Source organism: Sus scrofa, unplaced genomic scaffold (genome assembly GCF_000003025.6).
Source record: "Sus scrofa isolate TJ Tabasco breed Duroc unplaced genomic scaffold, Sscrofa11.1 Contig2162, whole genome shotgun sequence".
Classification (NCBI taxonomy): domain Eukaryota; kingdom Metazoa; phylum Chordata; class Mammalia; order Artiodactyla; family Suidae; genus Sus; species Sus scrofa.
Genome location: NW_018085037.1, coordinates 40,488 through 59,309, shown reverse-complemented (window position 1 = coordinate 59,309; position 18,822 = coordinate 40,488). Strand labels below are relative to the sequence as shown.

Below are 18,822 nucleotides of genomic sequence, written 5' to 3'. Positions count from 1 at the left end.
TCTTTCTTTCTTTCTCTCTCTCTCTTTCCTTCCTTCCTTCTTTCCTACCTTCCTTCCTCTCTATCTTTCTCTCTTTCTTTTTTAGATATTTTTAAATGATAGTTGATTTACATTTTCTGTCAATTTCTGCTGTACAGCATGGTGATCCTGTCATACATATATGTACATTATTTTTCTCACATTATCCTCCACCATGTTCTATAACAAGTGACTAGATCTTCCTTCCCTCCTTCCTGATTTCCTTTTATTTCATCTTTCTTTCTTTCCTCTTATGTTGGTTTTGCATCTTTTTCAAAGAGCAATTTTTGTGGTCCTCTGGTATCTAGCTATGAGCCAATACTTTTTGCTTGCCTAGAGTTCTCCTAAGAGCTGCCTTGACTTCCTTGTTCCGTAAACTGTAGATGATGGGGTTGAGCATGGATGTCACCACGGTATAGGAGAGGGCTAGGAGTTTATCTATTCCTGGTGAATGGCTAGCCTTGGGTCTCAAGTAGGTGACAGATGCTGAGCCATAGAAGAGTGTTACTACAAGTAAGTGGGAAGAACAGGTGGAAAGAGCTTTTCGGCGACCCTCAGGTGAGGGCATGCTGAGCACGGCAGCTAGAATTCTGCCATAAGAAGCAATGATGAGTAAAAATGGGCTGGAAATGCAAAGGGTGGCTGCAACAAAGACTGCAGCCTCATTATGGGAGGTATCCCCACAGGCAAGTGCCAGGATAGGGAGGAGGTCACAGAAGAAGTGGTCTATTTCACAGGGGCCACAGAAGTCCAGGGAGAAAATATAGTTGGTCTGGCCCAAGGCTGCCATGCATCCCACTCCCCAAGAAACCATTGCCAAATGGACACACACTCCACGACTCATTCGTGTTGCATAGTGAAGTGGGGAACATATGGCCATATAGCGGTCAAAAGCCATGGCAGCCAAAAGACAGCACTCACTGATACCAAAAAATGAGAAGAAAAACATCTGTGTGACACACCCCTCCCGAGAGATTCCTCGGGCCTCGATCACAAGGTTCTGCAGCATCTTGGGTGTGACAGAGCACGTGTAGCCAATCTCCAAGAGAGACAGGTTGGCCAGGAAGAAGTACATGGGGGTGTGGAGGACCGGGTTGGACCAGATGGCAGTGGCTATGAGAGCATTGCCCATCAGTGATGCTAAGAACATGAGCAGGATGAGGGTAAACAAAAGGAAACACTGTTCAGTGACCTCAGAGAATCTGGCAAAGGCAAAGCGTTTGACAGACATGCTGTTGTCCTGCCACAAGGAACAATTGAAGGTCATGCCTGAAAAAAAGAAGGCAAGGTCATCATCAAGAGTCTTTCACATAGAAATCTGAATCTTTCTCTTACTCTTAACAAGGTCTCGTGAGCCAGAGAGATAGATTTCTTTTCTGCTATTCTAAAATTCAAAGTTTGGAAGTTACCCTCATCTTGAAACCAAATCCTATTCCATGTTCACTCTCCTAGTTGATTTGTCGTAAATAATCTAGTCAGCAGGCATGAAATGGAAAACAGTTTAGTAAAATTCTCTCTATCATCCCTTCATTTTACGAGTTGTCAAATACTACCAGATAATGTCCTCCCATACCTACCTAGTTCTTTCCTACTCTTTAGCCACTGACTTGCTTTCTTTACTCATTTATCAAGAAGTATTTATTGAGCTCAGCATATTTTCAAAGTATTTTTCAGTTTCTGTTGTAGGTCCTGGATTCAACAAAGAAGGAAAGAAGAACAGAAATAAATGGACCAATTCAGAATTCTATTAAATATGAAATAACAAACATACGATTACAGGGACCCTTAGCATCTATGACTGCTGAATAATGTGCTCACACATCAAGCATTCTATTATAATGCATTTACACTTATACTAAAGCATTTAGAAATATTTCCCTTTTGTTGTTACTAATTAACTTAATATAATTTAATATTTCTCTTTTCTATGTGGCACCACAATTCAGTTAAGGTTGTGGCAAAGAAAATAGAGACAATAGTTTATATATTTCTTTGCCCCAAATATTTTCTTTCTTTCTTTTGCTTTTCAGGGCCACACCCACGGCATATGGAGGTTCCCATGCTAGGGGTCCAGTTGGAGCTACGGCTGCCGGCAGTGGAAAACGAACCCAGTTAATGCCCATGAGGACATGGATTTGATGTCTGGCCTTACTCAGTGGCTCACTTGCTGTGAGCTGTGGTGTAGGTTGCAGATGTGGCTTGGATCCTGCCTTACTGTGGCTGTCACGGAGGTTGGGAACTACAGCTCTGATTTGACCCCTGGCCTGGGAACTTCCATATGCTGTCAGTGCAGCCTTAAAAAGAAAGAAACAAAAAACAAAATAAGAAATTAACATGCACTTTATCACCCTCGAAAATTCTTGCCCTGTAGAAATGTCATGTTAACGGACTCATTGGACACTGTGTGCAATATTCCCTAATATTGCCAGTCTATAAAAGTAACCTATATTAAGAATCAGCCATCAACCAAATAATGCACCATGATTCTAATCTAAAGATATAGGAGTTTTGTGCAAATGATGAACGGTGTTTGTAGATTCTTACTCAATGTGATGACAGATCAAGTGGCCGTTGAACATTGACAAGATTCTGCAGGTTTAAATCTTGAGATGGAGTTTCAGTGATAGGTGGATGTATGAAAAAGTAAATAGAGGAGAGAGACAAGATCATTTCAATAGCTCGTGGCTTTCTTCATGTGCCAGCTTACCCAGCCCAAGATCCAAGACATGTACCTTGTCTACAGCTCTGCTTTGGAAATAACCCAGCAGAAGTGATTCATTTGGAGCCAGCTCCACGTAACTAGAACTGTTGCTTAACTGATTCAGTCCCTTATTAGTCTCTATTGTCATGATGAAATGTTTCTTTAGTTCCTATCAGCCAGAGGAAATCATGTGATACATTACTAGATATTTTACCTGAAACGCTTAGTGCAGTGCCTGGAATATAAGAAAAACTCAGTAAATATTAGTCTCCATTATTCTGAAACGGTCATTTCTAAAATGCTTGAATCATAGGTACAATTTAAATAAACTGGCCATTGAATATGGCAGAGATGATTTCCCATTGCTTTCCACCATTTATCCGTAGTTATTTCATCGAGGACCTAACATCTAGCTGAGTGATGCCTTAACATAAGCTCGCAGAAACTATTTTATCATTTGATTACAGGATAATCGAGGCATTTCCAATTACCCAAAGATAAGACATATATCTGTTTGCTGTAAAGTAATTAGTTTAGAACAACTTACAGTAGTTTTATGACAGGAGTACTGGCAAGTCTTCAGAGAGGGGCGAATCTATCCGATTAAAATAATGTCCAGAAGTGAATAATGCTTTGAATGTTGGCTATTCATTTTCAAGCTTTAATTCACCATCTTCCACGACACTCTTAAGACATCAGTTATATCACATACCTTTACTCATAATATTTGAGGGAAGAAAGTAGATGGTATTTGCTTCTGATGAGCCACTTCCTATTTTGTCTGCACAGTCTCCTTATAACCCCCCAAATTCAGAGGATGTAAAGCTCCCCAATCCTTACTTCTAAAACTAAGCACTGAGAAGCTTTTGTTGTAGTCAGAACCACGTCTGATGCCAGGAAGACTGTGTCTCCTGAGAGAGCATTATGTCCTTCCTCACAGTGCCCTCAGCCACACACACACACACATACACACACAGATTCACACACACACACACACACACACACAGACACACACACACACAGACACACACAAGCATGTAGGGTTGTGCTGATTACATAATATATTTGAACCTTTCTCATCCTGAAAAAAAGGAATGTGAATATGTTTTACTTCATTTCTTCTCCTTGTTTCTGAATCCTTATCATGCTTCCCTTCTCCTGAGAGATATTTTCTTCTAACAAGAGGGTCAGGAAGTAGTTTGATTTTCTCTCTGAGGAATTTCAAATGCCTCTATTTGTTGTTGGTTATGAACATTTAGGTAGCAAAATAAATAAATATAAAAGGTAATGTAAAAACAAGAGTATCTTTCTGTATAGCGCTGGGAACTATACCTAGTCACTCATGATGGAGTATGATGGAGGATAATGTGAGAAAAAGAACGTATATATGCATGTGTGACTGGGTCACTTAGCTGTACGGTAGAAAATTGACAGAACACTGCAAACCTGTTATAATGGAGAAAATAAAAATTACTGTTTTAAAAAAGAGATGCTTGAGAAAATGCTTTGACAAAGATGCCGTAGTTTGGCTGCTTCTAGTGTCTATATTCCTGGATAAATACTCCTCTATTTCTACAAGTAATGAAATAGCATTGATTGAACATGCAGTATTTTAGGTGCTTTACATGTCATTGCAGTTTTAGTTTAATCATCACAATTAATCAGCGATACATTAGTTTCTTTGTTAACGATGAAGAAGTTGAGTTTCAGCACAGCACAGGGAACTTTATCCAATCTCTTGGGATTTGGGACCATGATGGAAGATAGTGTGAGAAAAGTCATGTGTATTATATATATATATATATATATATATATATATATATATGACTGGTCACCTTGCTGTCCAGCAGAAATGTATACAGCACTGTAAATCAACTACACTTTAATAAAAAATAAAATGAAAAAAACGAAAGTAAAAGCAAATCAATGGTAAAATACGAATAACCCATATTATAGATTACTGCTATGACAGACTGTATGCACAATGTGATAGTAATTCAAGTGAAATCTAGCCAAATATTTGACCCCTGTATACTATTAATATGAAATACTGAGATTTACAATTTAGTTTGAATTTAAAGAAGTAGTCATCAAAATAATTATGAAAATGACATAAGTAAGGTTCACACCACATGATATTGAAGCAGTTAGTATTTTTCTGGGATTCTCTCCCCAGATAATAAGAAATGAGTGACAACGGAAAAAAAATCGATGCAACTTGTCGAGGGTACTTTGTTCTACTGGGTTTTTCTAATTGGTCTCATCTGGAGATGATACTTTTTGTGGTTATCTTGATGTTGTACTTGTTGACATTGTAGGCAACCTGTACATCCTTATCTTGTTGTACCTGGACTCATGTCTGTACACAGCCATGTATTTCTTCTTCTCAAACGTCTCTTTTCTGGGTCTCTGCTATACCACCAGCCCCATCCCTCAGTGGCTGATCAAGCTTTGGGGTCCAGAAAAAAAACTCCAGGAGATTGACAGAAGCTAAATATTCTCCTACAGATCTAGTGACCACAGTATGAAAAACATTGGAACTTTGTACAGACTTCTCTAGCCTAGGTTGTTGGGCATTTCCCACCTTTTGATAACTGGGTTTTTCTGCTCGTATTGGATCCCTGTTTAAATTCCCTCCCCAGTAGGAAAATTTAAACTCTGAATATATAACCATGTAATAATATTAATATTTAGATATTTATTACATACATAATATTTGATATACATTGAACGGAACTGGAATGATACATGCCAAGCTCATAATAGTAGTTACCTCTGGGTTGGTTTTTGGGTCAGAGAATGATGGTTAGAAAGGACACTGATTTTCTCTGTGATATATATATATTATATATATATTGTTGTTTTTTTGTGCTATTTCTTGGGCCACCATATGGAGTTTCCCAGGCTAGGGGTCTAATCAGAGCTACAGCTGCAGGCCTACCCCAGAGCCACAGCAATGCGGGATCCGAGCAGCGTCTGCAACCTACACCACGGCTCAAGGTAACGCCGGATCCTTAACCCACTGAGCAATGCCAGGGATCAAACCCTCAACCTCATTGTTCCTAATTGGATTCGTTAACCACTGCGCCGCGACGGGAACTCCCTCTGTGATATTTCATTGCGGGGAGCTGAGGAGATACAGGGACTCAAAAAAAGGACCTTGCCTGATGGCAGAAAAACCTGAAGGCAGGTTCCTAACCAAGGAAGGGAGCTCACCTGAATGGTACAAGCCAAAGGTGGGCTTCTGGTCAGGATGAAAGCCTGCCTGTGCTGTACAAGCCGAGCGCAGGCCTCAGGTTACACAGCTCTCATTTTGATGTTGATGGGGAAGAATTGGGGCTTTCCCGGGAAAACAATTTCCATGTTTGCGCTGGAGAACATGGATTGCTTCTCGGGTGACCTAGTCTTTCCTGTCGTTTTATTTGTTATTCAGTTTTCCTCAGTCTTTCCTGATTATTTACTTATTATTCTTATTTTCCATTCTTATTTTCCTGTGGTGATTTGTGACTTAGCAAAGTTACAACAATAATATAATAAGAATTTCATCCTGAAGGACTTTCCCCTATTTAAATCCAACTTAGGTAAAATATAGTGTTTATCTACTAACTAGTTATACAGTAAACTTTAGAGTTAGGATTTTAATGAGGTTCATAGAAGTTAGACATATATTATCCATGAAACCCAGCTGTGAGTTTTGTCCTTGATTTTAAAAGCTTTTAAGTGATAGCTAGTTAAGTTGGTTTATATTTTCTTATACTGTCTCCCTGCCATAATGCTTTAAAGATAAGCACCAGTCTAAAAGCAAGATTTGTGAGTGCCAAATTCTTGTGTCTGTGACCTCTTCAAATTGTAAAGACTGGCTGGCCATGGGATGATTTGTACTGAGTCTCCTCCTTTCCACATGATGTATTGTACCTAATTGCCCTTAAATTGTATTCACTAAGTTTAGTTAAGATAAAGATCTTAGAACATGATGTATAGCTGCTATACCATGTAATAGTTAACCAATGTACTTTTAACACTGTGATGTAATCTGTAGTAAAAAACTGTCCGTATAATCAACCACTTATGCCAATAAAATGTGAGCAGTCCAGTGCCCTGAAAGAAGGGACAAAGAGGCTGTCTCCCTATGTACATTCGCCGATCTGTCCATCTCCTATTGGGAAAGTGTACACTCCCTGGCCACCTGAGCAGGCCTCTGGCATTTTATGTGCTAGAAAATGCTGGAAATAAATATGACAAAAGTAAGAGTCGATGATTCTGAGTTGTGGGAATATAGGTTTTCTATGTGTGTGTAATATTTTAAATATCCGAAATAAAGAATAACAGAGAATTAAACTAGAGTTCTTTGTTAAAATATCAGTTCAAGTTAAAATTCACCGCGATGGTAATAGTAGCTCACATGTATGGAGTAATTATGTACTAAGCACTGTGGAAAATGTTTGTATCTTTTCCTTGTTGAATTTGTACAACAATAAGGACCAAGGACACATAAAGACTGTTTTCTGGTACTTCTCTTAAACAGAAAGCAAAATACCCAATTGCTCTCTTAAAATCACAATTTTTAAAATGATATCACTTATACATGCAATCTAAAATATAGCACAAATGAATGTATCGACAAAACCAAAACAGACTCAGAGACTTGGAGAACAGTCTTGTGGTTGCCAAGGGGGAAGGGGGAGTGGGATGGACTAGGAGTTTGGGGTTGGTAGATGCAAACTATTATATTTCTAATGGATAAGCAGTGAGGTCCTACTGTAGAGCTCAGGGAACTATACTCAGTTTCTTGTGACAGAACATGATGGGAAGATAATATGAGAAAAAGAATGTATTTATATAAGTATGGCTGGGTCCCTTTGCTTTATAGCAGAAATTGGTTCAACATTGTAAGTCAACTCCACTTAATAAAAAATGTAATCTTATTATAATTTCCAAACCCAGATTTTCTTTCTATAGATGGCATATATTCGCTAGAAACAGTGTAATGATTTAAAAATGTTTATGAATTCGTAAACTCATCAGATATTTTTACAGTAACATGTCAGTTCTTGGATATAGTCTTATTTTATTTTTTATATATTATGGTAAATCCATTGACAAGACATCACAGGAAATTACTCATAAAAATGTTTTGAAAATTTTATTTATTTTTGTTTTTTTAATTTATTTTTATCTTTTTATTGTTATTTCCCCAACACATTTTTTTCCCTCTGTACAGCACAGTGACCCAGTTACACATACATATAGACGTTCTTTTTTTTCACATCATCATGCTCCGTCATAGTTGACTAGATCTAGTTCTCAGTGCTTAACAGCAGGATCTCATTGCTAATCCACTCCAAAGCAAGAGTCTGCATCTATTCACATCACGTTCCCAATCCATTCCAACCCTCCCCCTTCCCTAGGCAACCACAAGTCTATTCCCGAAATCCCTGATTTTCTTTTCTGTGCAAAGGTTCATTTGTGCTGTATATTAGATTCCAGATATCAGTGATGTCATATGGTATTTGTCTTTCTCTTTCTGACTTACTTCACTCAGGATGAGAGTCTCTAGTTCCATCCACGTGGTTGCAAATGGCCTTATTTTGTTTTTTTTTTTTATAGCCGAGTAGTATTCCGTTGTGTATCTATACCATATCTTCCTAATCCAATTGTCTGTCAATGGACATTTGGGTTGTTTCCATGTCGTGGCTTTTGTGAATAGTGCTGCAATGAACATGTGGGTGCATGTGTCTTTTTTAAGGAAAGTTTTGTCTGGATATATGCCCAAGAGTGAGATTGCTGGGTCATATGGTAGTTCTATGTATAGTTTTCTAAGGTACCTCCATACTGTTCTCCATAGTGGTTGTACCAGCTTACATTCCCACCAACAGTGCAGGAGGGTTCCCTTTTCTCCACACCCTGTCCAGCATTTGTCATTTGTGGACTTATTAATGATGGCCAGTCTGAAGGTGTGAGGTGGTATCTCGCGGTAGTTTTGATTTGCACTTGTCTAACAATGAGGGATGTTGAGCATTTTTTTCATGTGTTTGTTGGCCATCTGTATATCTTCCTTGGAGAATTGTCTATTCAGGTCTTTTGCCCATTTTTCCATTGTGTTGTTGGCTTTTTTGCTGTTTAGTTGTATAAGTTGGAATTTTTAAATAGTTATGTTTTCAGAATTTTGGTGGTTACCTTCTGTGCTATAGTTTGAATGGTCTTTGAAGATTATTTTTAATACTTTTGCAGGGCTAAACTTGTCCTTGAAATTAGAGAAGTTAAGTGGAGACAATTAACTCTAGTTAATAAAGCAATAATATACAATGTAGGTTTTTTTTTTTTCTTTTTTGCTTTTTAGGGCCACACACACAGCGTATGGATGTTCCCAGGCTAGGGGTCAAATTGGAGCTATAGCTGCCATCCTAGACCACAGCCACAGCAACGCCAGATCTGAGCTGGGTCTCTAACCTATACCACAGCTCATAGCAACACTGGATCCTTTAACCCACTGAGAAAACCTTATGGATGACTCATGGATGCTAGTCGGGTTCATTAACCACTGAGCCATGATGGGAGCTCCCAATTTTGTTTTTAGGTATCCCATTTTTCAAATGTCTCATGCTCCCTATTCCCCCACTTAGACCACCTCTAACAAGTTATTCCTCAAATGTGGCCCTTAGCAGGATGAGGAATTGGGGAAGAAATTTCAGGGCAACCTGTTCCCCTCCCTATAAAGACAGCTTCATGAGCATGTTCATCAGTGAAGGTTGGTCTGTAGAGTCATTGTTTTCTTTGGGCAACAGTGTATCATGTTGAAGGTATTCTTGAGACACTGTTGTAACTAGGACAGCTCCTTGAAGGGCATTACTTACCACTTTGGGATTTACCCTCCCAATGGCCCCAGTCAAGGAAAGCATGTCCCATTATTCTTTTGTTTCCATAAAACTCCATTTGCTCTAGGAGAAGGGGTCCCCTGAGACACTAAATGCTCTAATGAGCTCCTCTTCCCTGCTAAACCAGATCTTTTAGTAGACTCAGAATTCTCTGTTGAGTAGCATGATAACCATAGTAATTTTCAGACTCTGCTTTCCTAGTGTGATGCAGTAGACTAGACTCTATGGTGCATCTGTCCAGCCATCCCTTTATGTTGGTGATGTGAAAGAGATGAAAACCAGAGATCAGGTTGGTCCCTACATAAAGAGGCATCAGCTGGGCAAAGAGAGGGAATATGGACAGACACAGAAAGGGGATTTAGTGAAAGGAGTTGTTTGAGTGTTAGGCATGCCCTAGGTAAGGGTATTAAAGGACAAATATAAGAACAAAGACAGCTGACCAGTGATATGGGGATGGGGAGGCGAAACTCATGTCCATCACCATTTCCTCCATCATGTCGTATTTTTAAAAACCGAGATATTTCATTCCACATCCCAAAAGAACAGTCTTTGTTGAGGTCTTTATTATCCTCTCCCTTGTAAGAATAAATTTAACTGTAAAGTTGCTACCTTTCTTTTCTTACATCTGGTAGTTTTATTTTTTTTGTCTCTTATCTCCTATCCCTTCTAAATTCTTTAAGAATGTTGAAGAATGGTTCATGCGACAGATCAGTATATCTCACAGCTGTTTTTAATTAATGTTTTAATTAATGTACTAAGTTATTCAGGCAATTTTATGAAGAATAAGAAAATTACATCTGCATCAAAAGAAGTAATGATAGCATTTGGGTTTACCTTTCTCATGAGCTACTCTCTCCCTTTCTAGAGATTATTAAAAAAAACTTTGCATTTTCTCATCATCCCTCAAATGGCAGTGACCTCTAAGTGAAATAATCTGCTTCATTTATTTGGCCATCACTGTTTTTTAATTCGGCCATGGTGAACTTCTTCAGCATCCACTGGGCTTCAACCACACCTTCTTTGTGTGGTCTGAACTTCAACCTTGGGGAGGAATCCCCTCTTCCACGTTTGTTCTTTCTTGGATGCTATCGCTTGGTCCAAGGTATCTTTTTGAGTTCTCTCATAACTTAATAATTCTTTATTTAAATTTTGGTTTCATTACAAAAATTATTCCTTTTTTTTTCTTCTTGTACTTGCAACATGTGGAAGTTCCCAGGCCAGGAATCAAACACACACCACAGCAGTGGCCTGAGCTACTGCAGTGACAACACTGCAGCCTTAACCTGCTGCACCATGAGGGAACTCCCCCCAAATTCTTTTTTAGCAATGTACTGTCTGATTGTCTAGTATAGTTTCTGAGCTGTAGAAAATAGTCTAGATTAGTGTGTCAACTAGTTAGTGAATTTGAGTTTAGGGCTTGAATCAGTCTTACAACCTTGGGGCCAAACTGTTTCTGCCTTTCCTGTTGAAATTCACTATCTACTGCTGCTAACATCTTTTTCAAGAATGGTACTTATAAAACGTGAGCAATTAAGAGACCTCATTTGTGCCGTATATTAGATTCCAGATATAAGTGATATCATATGGTATTTGACTTTCTTTTTCTGACTTACTTCACTCAGGGTGAGAGTCTCTAGTTCCATCCATGCGTATAATGAAAAAAATAAAATAAAAAAAAAGAGCCCTTAAAGGAGGTAACCACATGTGGTCCTGCTGTGGTTTCTTTTTCTTTTCTTTTGTTTTATTTTTAGTCACAGTTTGTTTGTAAATGTGAGAGAAATAATTGTATGTGTGAGGAATCAGAAGTGATGTGGCCTCATTGGGTGAGGCCAAGCACTCACAGAGAGACAGAGGGATATTTGACTGGTGGGATACTTATGACAGGAACCAAGCTGAAAATCTTAGTTCACGTGAATAGATCTGTGAAGCAGTTGCAGAGAACCTTGACAAAATGCCTCTTAAAAGACACGTGAGGAGTTCCTGTTGTGGCTCAGTGATTAACGAATCTGACTAGCAGCCATGAGGAAGCAGGTTCAATCCCTGCCCTTGCTCACTGGGTTAAGGATCTAGCATTGCTGTGAGCTATGGCATAGATCACAGACTCGGCTTGGATCCTGTGTTGCTGTGGCTGTGGTGTAGGCCAGCAGCTACAGTTCTGATTCAACCCCTAGCCTGGGAACCTCCATATGCCACAGGCGTGGCCCTAAAAAAACCAAAAAAAAAAAAAAAAAAAAAAAAGAAAGACCCCCCCCCGCCAAAAAAAGAGACGTGGATTTAACTGATTTTAAAGGAGAAATTTTTAGGAAAAAGAAGATATAAATTCATTGAGCAGAAGAAAGGAAGAGTGTGGGAATGGCGGAAATGGCTTGTCACAATAACAATATAAAACTTTCCTATGAAAGAGAAGAATCGCTTAAGAGTTATAACTGTTTATGTAATGTTAAACGAACAAAAAAAAAAGAAACAAGCTCTCTAGGAACCATGTATTAAGTGATGAACAGCCATTTAATGGTTTCATTAAATATTCAGAATTCTTCTCTAAGTTGGAGAATAAAAACATTTGTAGACATTAGTAATTATGATCGAAGTTTAAATACTGTCTCTGTTATTGTCCTGAAGAAAAGGGAATATAGAAACGTCCTCAAGGCCTTTTGTTCAGGTTTCTAGCCCTGTGATATACACATATACACTTTCAGCTTTAAGCACTAGTAGTCAGGTCACTCTCCATTTCCCTCAACCTCACACCCTTCCTTGCTTCTTTGCTCTCTCAAAGAACTTCTATCTTCCTTTCCCTAAAATGTTCTCTTTTCAAGACAGTTATATTCAGATGTCCTTTAGGATGTGTTCTGCCACCGCTTTCCCCATCTACTTCACAGATCTGTTCAAGTGAACTGAGGTTTTCAGCTGTGTTCATATCATGATTATCCCCATAAGTTGATGTGCCTGTGTCTGCCTTTTTTTTCGTATTTCTCTTTGTGTTTTTAATTTCCAGTTAAGAAATAAGCTGTGAGTGTGAGTAAACAAATCAGAAGATAAAATTCTTCCTATAAGAATAGTTAATTGGAGCTCAATATTTTTTACCCTATGTCAATATTTTGAAATAATAAATAAATTAATATTGTTCATTATATCTTTTTATCTGTGTTTAAGATTATTTGGATTGCAATTATTATGTTTTCTATAAACACATAAGCAGGAATGGCATGAAAATGCTGAAAAGAAAAGTAAAGCTGTTTGTTAAAAAGATTATTTGTTCCATGGAAATTTTCCTTTGTAGCTGTGTTAGAAGATTTTCAAGTTACTATTTACCCAGACGTCACCCTGGGGCAAGTTAGGAGGATTCAAAAGTTAAGAAGTTATTTTTCTGTAGTAGGGAAAAATATCTGGATGAAATATAAAAGTAAAAAAAAGCCTTTGTATTTACTTAAAAAATTTTTAATGTGGTAAAATATTAAATTTGTAGAAAAATTGCAAAAGTGGTACAAAAACTACCATTAACCTTTTAACAAGAGTCAATAATAATTATATTCTACCTAAAATAGTTATTCTATTATCCACCTGTCAATCACATCCATCTGCCTGCCTGCCTGCCTGCCTGCCTGCCTGCCTATCTATCTACATATCTATCTATCTATCTATCTATCTATCTATCTATCTATCTATCTATCTATGTAGCTAGCTAGCTGTCATCTTTATATATGTATCTATCTTTCATCCATCATTATCTGCCAACTATGTGTATGATCTCTTTTTGTGGACCATTTGAGACTAATGTGGAGACATCCTGTCCTTTTACTGCTAAATGCTTAAGTGTTTTTCCCTAAGATTAGAGACACTATTTTACATAACTAATGTGTAGGTAACAAAATATAATATGGAGGCAATATTATTATCTGACCAATAGTTCATATTAATATTTCTCCAATTGCCTCACAATATTTTTGCCCCAGTCCAGAATCAGACATTTAGATATCATGTCTTTTTTTTTAATGCAATATTATTTCTTTTTTTTATAATTTTTTTTTATTTCCCCACTGTACAGCAAGGGGGTCAGGTTATCCTTACATGTATACATTACAATTACATTTTTTTATCATGTCTTTTTGACTTTTAAATATCTGGACCAATTCCTTAGCTTCATTGAAATCTATATTTGCTTATTAGGGTTGCACCCGTGGCATATGGATTTCTCAGGTTAGCGGTTGAATCAGAGCTGCAGCTGGCAGCCTACACCACAGCCACAGCAACGTGGGATCTGAGTCACATCTGCGACCTACACCACACCTCACAGCAAAGCCAGAGATCCTTAAGCCACTGAGCAAGGCCAGGGATCGAGCCCACATCCTCATGGATACTGGTTGGGTTTGTTACCTGCTGAACCACAACAGGAACTCTGAATCTGATATTTTAGTCAGGGCAGGCCAGCTCTTTTGCCCAACTTGTCTCATTGTGAGTTTGTCTCATATTTCTTCATTTTAAAAGTCAGGCTGTGCATTTTTGGCAGGAATATGACTGAAGTGACATTGTGTCCTGTTTAGAGCAACATGTCAGTAGTCACATGCTGTTGGTTTGTCTCAACGTTGGTGATGTTAATATTGATGACTTGGCTATGGTGATGTCCACCAGGATTTCCTCTGGTAAAGCCTACTACTTTTCATTTTGTAATTAACAAGTAATTTGTGGGGAGATATTTTATTTTTATTTGATTTTTATTTTTGGCTGTGCCTGTAGCATGCCAAAGTTCCTGGGCCCGGGATTGAACCTGACTCACAGCAGTGACCATGGTGAACCCTTAACCTCTAGGCCACCAGGGGACTCTGTAGGAAGATATTTTAAACTATGTAAATATCCCATCTCTCATCATACTTTCATTCACTAGTTTTTAGCATCCATTTATGTTTTTCTAACTCTATCATTCCTTCTGTGTTTATTAATTATGATCCTAAATATGACGATAGCTTTCTCTTCCTTACTATTTATTCTTTTAAAATTTGTGAATATGAATTCTTTCTTCTTTCAGTTCATTGGTATCATGGTTTCTCTTAATATCCAAATTGAAAAGTGGTAGGCCCTTCAAACTGGTTTCTGTTTGTGTGTGTGTGTGTGTGTGTGTGTGTGTGTGTGTGTCCCTCTGGTTCTTGGAGGATATTTTTTCTTTATTGAAGCATAGCTAATTTATAATATGTGAGTTACAGGTGTACAGCATTGTGATTCATTATTATTGCAGATTGTACTCCATTATAGGTCATTGCAAGATAATGGCTATAATGTCCTGTGCCACAGAATCTATACTTCTTCCTTATCTATTTTATACATGGTAGTTTTTAATCTGTTAATCCCATACCCATAATTTGTCCCTCCTCTCTTCTCTTTACCCCTTGGAAACCACAAGTTAGTTGTCTATATTTGTGAGTCTGTTTCTTTTTGGAATAGTCAGTTATATTAATTTTTAGATTGCACATAAGTGATATGATGCAGTGTTTGTCTTTCTCTGATTTATTTCACTATGCGTAATATAATCTAGGGCCTCCCACTTTGCTGCAAATGTCAGTGTTTTGTCTTTTTAATGGCTGAGTAATATCCCATGGTATGTATGCACACACCCCCACACCCCCCACACCCCCACACACCCACACCCACCCTATATCTTCTTAATCCAATCATGGACTCTTGGGCTGCTACCATGTTTTGGCTATTGTAAATGGTGCTTCTGTGAACATTGAGGTGTGTTTTTTTTTTTGGAATTGATTCCCCCCACCCCAGCTATATATACCTGGGAGTGGAATTGTTAGATCTTATGGTAGTTGTATATTTCTAGTTTTTTGAGGAACATTCTTACTCTTTTCCACAGTGGCTGCACCAGTTTATATTGCCATCAACAGTATACAAGGATTCCCTTTTCCCCACATCCTCTCTAACATTTGTTATTTGTAACCTTTTTGATGATAGACATCCTAACAGATGTAATGTGATATCTCAATGTCAACTGATTGGCATTTCTCTAATAATTAGCAATGTGGAGCATCTTTTTCATTTGCTTGTTAGCCATCTGTATGTCTTTGGAAAAATTTCTGTTCAGGTCTTCTATTCATATTCAGATGGACTTATTTTTTTGATATGGAGTTGTATATGACCTGTTGATTATTTTGTAGGTTAAACCCTCGTTGGTTGCATCATTTGCAAAAATTTTCTTTCATTCTGTAGGGTATCCTTTTGTTTTGTCAATGGTTTCTTTTGCTGTGAAAAAAACTTTTTTTTTTTGTCTTTTTGCTATTTCTTTGGGCCGCTCCCGCGGCATATGGAAGTTCCCAGGCTAGGGATCGAATCAGAGCTGTAGCCACCAGCCTACGCCAGAGCCACAGCAACTCGGGATCTGAGCCGCGTCTGCAACCTACACCAGAGCTCACGGCAACGCCAGATGGTTAACCCACTGAGCAAGGGCAGGGACCAAACCCGCAACCTCATGGTTCCTAGTCTGATTCGTTAACCACTGCGCCACGACGGGAACTCCGAAAAAAACTTTTAAGTTTAGTTAGGACTTACTTAAAATTTTTTGCTTTTATTTCTTTTACCTTAGGAAATTGATGCAAAAAATGTTGCTATGATTTCTCTCAAAGAGTGTTCTTCCTATGCTCTCTTCCAGGAGTTTTATGGTTTTGTTGTTACATTTAGATCTTTAAGCCATTTTGAGTTTATTGTTGTATGTGGTGTGATTAAATATTCTAGCCTCCTTGTTTTATATGTGGCCATCCAGTTTTCCCAGCACGACTTGCTGCAGAGACTGTCTTGTCTGCATTATATATTCCTGCCTCCTTTTTTTGTAGATTAATTGACCACAGGTGAGTGGGTATATTTCTGGGCTCTCTTTTCTGTTCCATGAACCTATGTGTCTGTTTTTGAGAATACCATGCTGTTTTGATGACTGTGGCTTTGTAGTATAATCTAAAATCTGAGAGGGTTATACTTATAGCTGTGTTCTTTTTTCTTGAAATTGCTTTGGCAGTTGTATTTCCATTTATTTTGAGTGTATGTAATTCTTTTGTCAGGTAAAAGGAGTGAATGATGATGGAAAAACTCAATGCAACCACTGAAGGCTACTTTGTCCTGCTAGGTTTTTCCAATTGGCCTCGTGTGGAAGTAGTACTCTTTGTGGTTGTCTTGATGTTCTACTTAATGACATTGACAGGCAACCTGTTCATCATTATCGTATCATACCTGGACTCCCATCTGCACACTCCCATGTACTTCTTCCTCTCAAACCTGTCTTTTCTGGATCTCTGCTACTCTACCAGCTTCATCCCCCAGTTGCTGGTCAACCTCTGGGGCCCAGGAAAAGCCATGTCTTATGTAGGTTGCATGACTCAACTTTACTTTTCCCTTGCACTGGGATCCACAGGATGTGAGCTGCTGGTGGTGATGTCCTGTGACCGTTATGCAGGTGTATGTAGACCCTTGCATTACACTGTCCTCATGCACCCTCGTTTCTGCCATCTGTTGGCTGTGGCTTCTTGGGTAAGTGGCTTCACCAACTCGGCACTTCATTCCTCATTTACCTCCTGGGTACCCCTGTGTGGACATGGCCAAGTGGACCATTTCTTCTGTGAAGTTCCAGCACTGCTGCGACTGTCTTGTGTTGATACAAGACAGCTAATGAGCTGGCCCTCATGGTCACGAGCTCCGTTTTTGTTCTCATACCTCTCATCCTCATTCTCAGCTCCTATGGTGCGATTGCCCATGCTGTGCTGAGGATGCAGTCAACAGCTGGACTTCAGAAAGTCTTTGGGTCATGTGGAACCCATCTTCTGGTTGTGTCCCTGTTTCTCATTCCAGGAATGTTTATATATCTCCAGCCCCCATCAGGAGGTTCTCAAGATCAAGGAGAGTTCATTGCCCTTTTTTATACTGTTGTCCCACCTAGCCTCAACCCTCTAATCTACACTTGAGAAACAAAGAGGTAAGAGGGGCAGTAAAGAGATTAATGGGGTGAGAGTAAGCCTGTGTACTTGTGACATGAATAGAATAATGGAGGATCTCTTCACCAGTGGTTCCTCTGCCCATCCCTGTATCAACCACTCTTTCATTCACTTGCTTTGTCAGCACTGATGGAGCATGTACTTTCACTATATCACAGAGTTTGTGGCATTAGATATGAATTCAACACAGACTGCCCACATGACAACCTCTCTAGAGTGGAGAAAACAACCATGTAAAATCAAAATCAAACTCAATATTAGATTTTTTTCAGTGGTGCAAACCTAAAAAAACAAAGGTATGCCTTTCTTAATTGAAAATGAGATATGGAATTATTCTAAAAATTGATAAATGGCAGGTGTTATATATGTTTCTCTTTTGGCTACACCTGTGGCATTTTAAGTTCCTGGGCCAGGGATCAAATCTGAGCTGCAGCTGCAACCTATGCCACAGCAGTGGGAATACCGGATCATTAACCTGCTGAGTCACAGTGGGAGCTCTGAGCAGGTCTAATTCTTATGGAGAGATGATATTCTTAATTGTAAATAACCTATACTGTGTCTTTTAATTTCTTGCTTTTTGGGCAGAATTTGTCGTAAAATTTGTCTTGTTTTGATTAACTATAGTGAAATACCTTAAATCTTTTCTCCAATTCATCCTTTTTTTGAAAGTAGTTAATTTTGAGAGAAATTTTGGTCTATGTTCTTTATTATACCTTTATCAATAGTAAGAAAATAAGTTTCATGAATCAGTGGTCTCTGAAAAAATGTAGCAGAAGTAAGCACCTCATATTTCGTTTTTCCCTCCAATATAGTGAGTAGTGTAAAGGAGATGGAAATAACTTGTAGTTATAATATATAGCTTGTGAAGTAACGGTCATCCATAGACTAGGTCAGGTAAGTACTTGGGGCCCCGGCATAACCTAAGTTTCTAAAAAGAATATCGGAAGCAACCAAGTACTAGGCTCTGAAAGCAATTTGATAAATCTGATGTGTACTTGAAAGAATTACGTGAAAATATACTGGAAAAATTATGACAAAGCTGTTTGAAAAATGTTAGTTTTTTTCTTTTTGAGCTTGATCTGACTTAAATATTAGTGGTAAGTACATTACGAAAATCAACTTATATATTTTCCGAGTAAGGAAATGTATTTTTATTAAATTAATAGTTTTGTTACCTGTATTATTGCTGCTATCTCTATCTGAAATAAGTGTAGCATGCACATAACATTTTAAACTGGAATCCGTATTGTATGGT

General features: G+C 38.3%; 1 protein-coding gene and 1 pseudogene across 1 annotated transcript; one reads left to right on the top strand and one right to left on the bottom strand.

Moving 5' to 3' along the window:
- Positions 1 to 322: 322 nt before the first annotated feature.
- Positions 323 to 1,340, bottom strand: LOC110258483 (olfactory receptor 10C1-like). Its single transcript, XM_021081746.1, has one exon. It carries the CDS (start codon positions 1,283 to 1,285, stop codon positions 323 to 325), a length of 963 nt encoding a protein of 320 aa, XP_020937405.1. The 5' UTR covers positions 1,286 to 1,340.
- Positions 1,341 to 16,197: 14,857 nt separating this feature from the next.
- Positions 16,198 to 17,581, top strand: LOC100158132 (annotated as a pseudogene).
- The last annotated feature ends 1,241 nt before the right edge of the window (positions 17,582 to 18,822 follow it).

What these genes read in the sequence shown, in the direction of transcription:
- LOC110258483 (XM_021081746.1), bottom strand. Translation starts at nt 1,285, where the DNA reads ATGACCTTCAATTGTTCCTTGTGGCAGGACAACAGCATGTCTGTCAAA.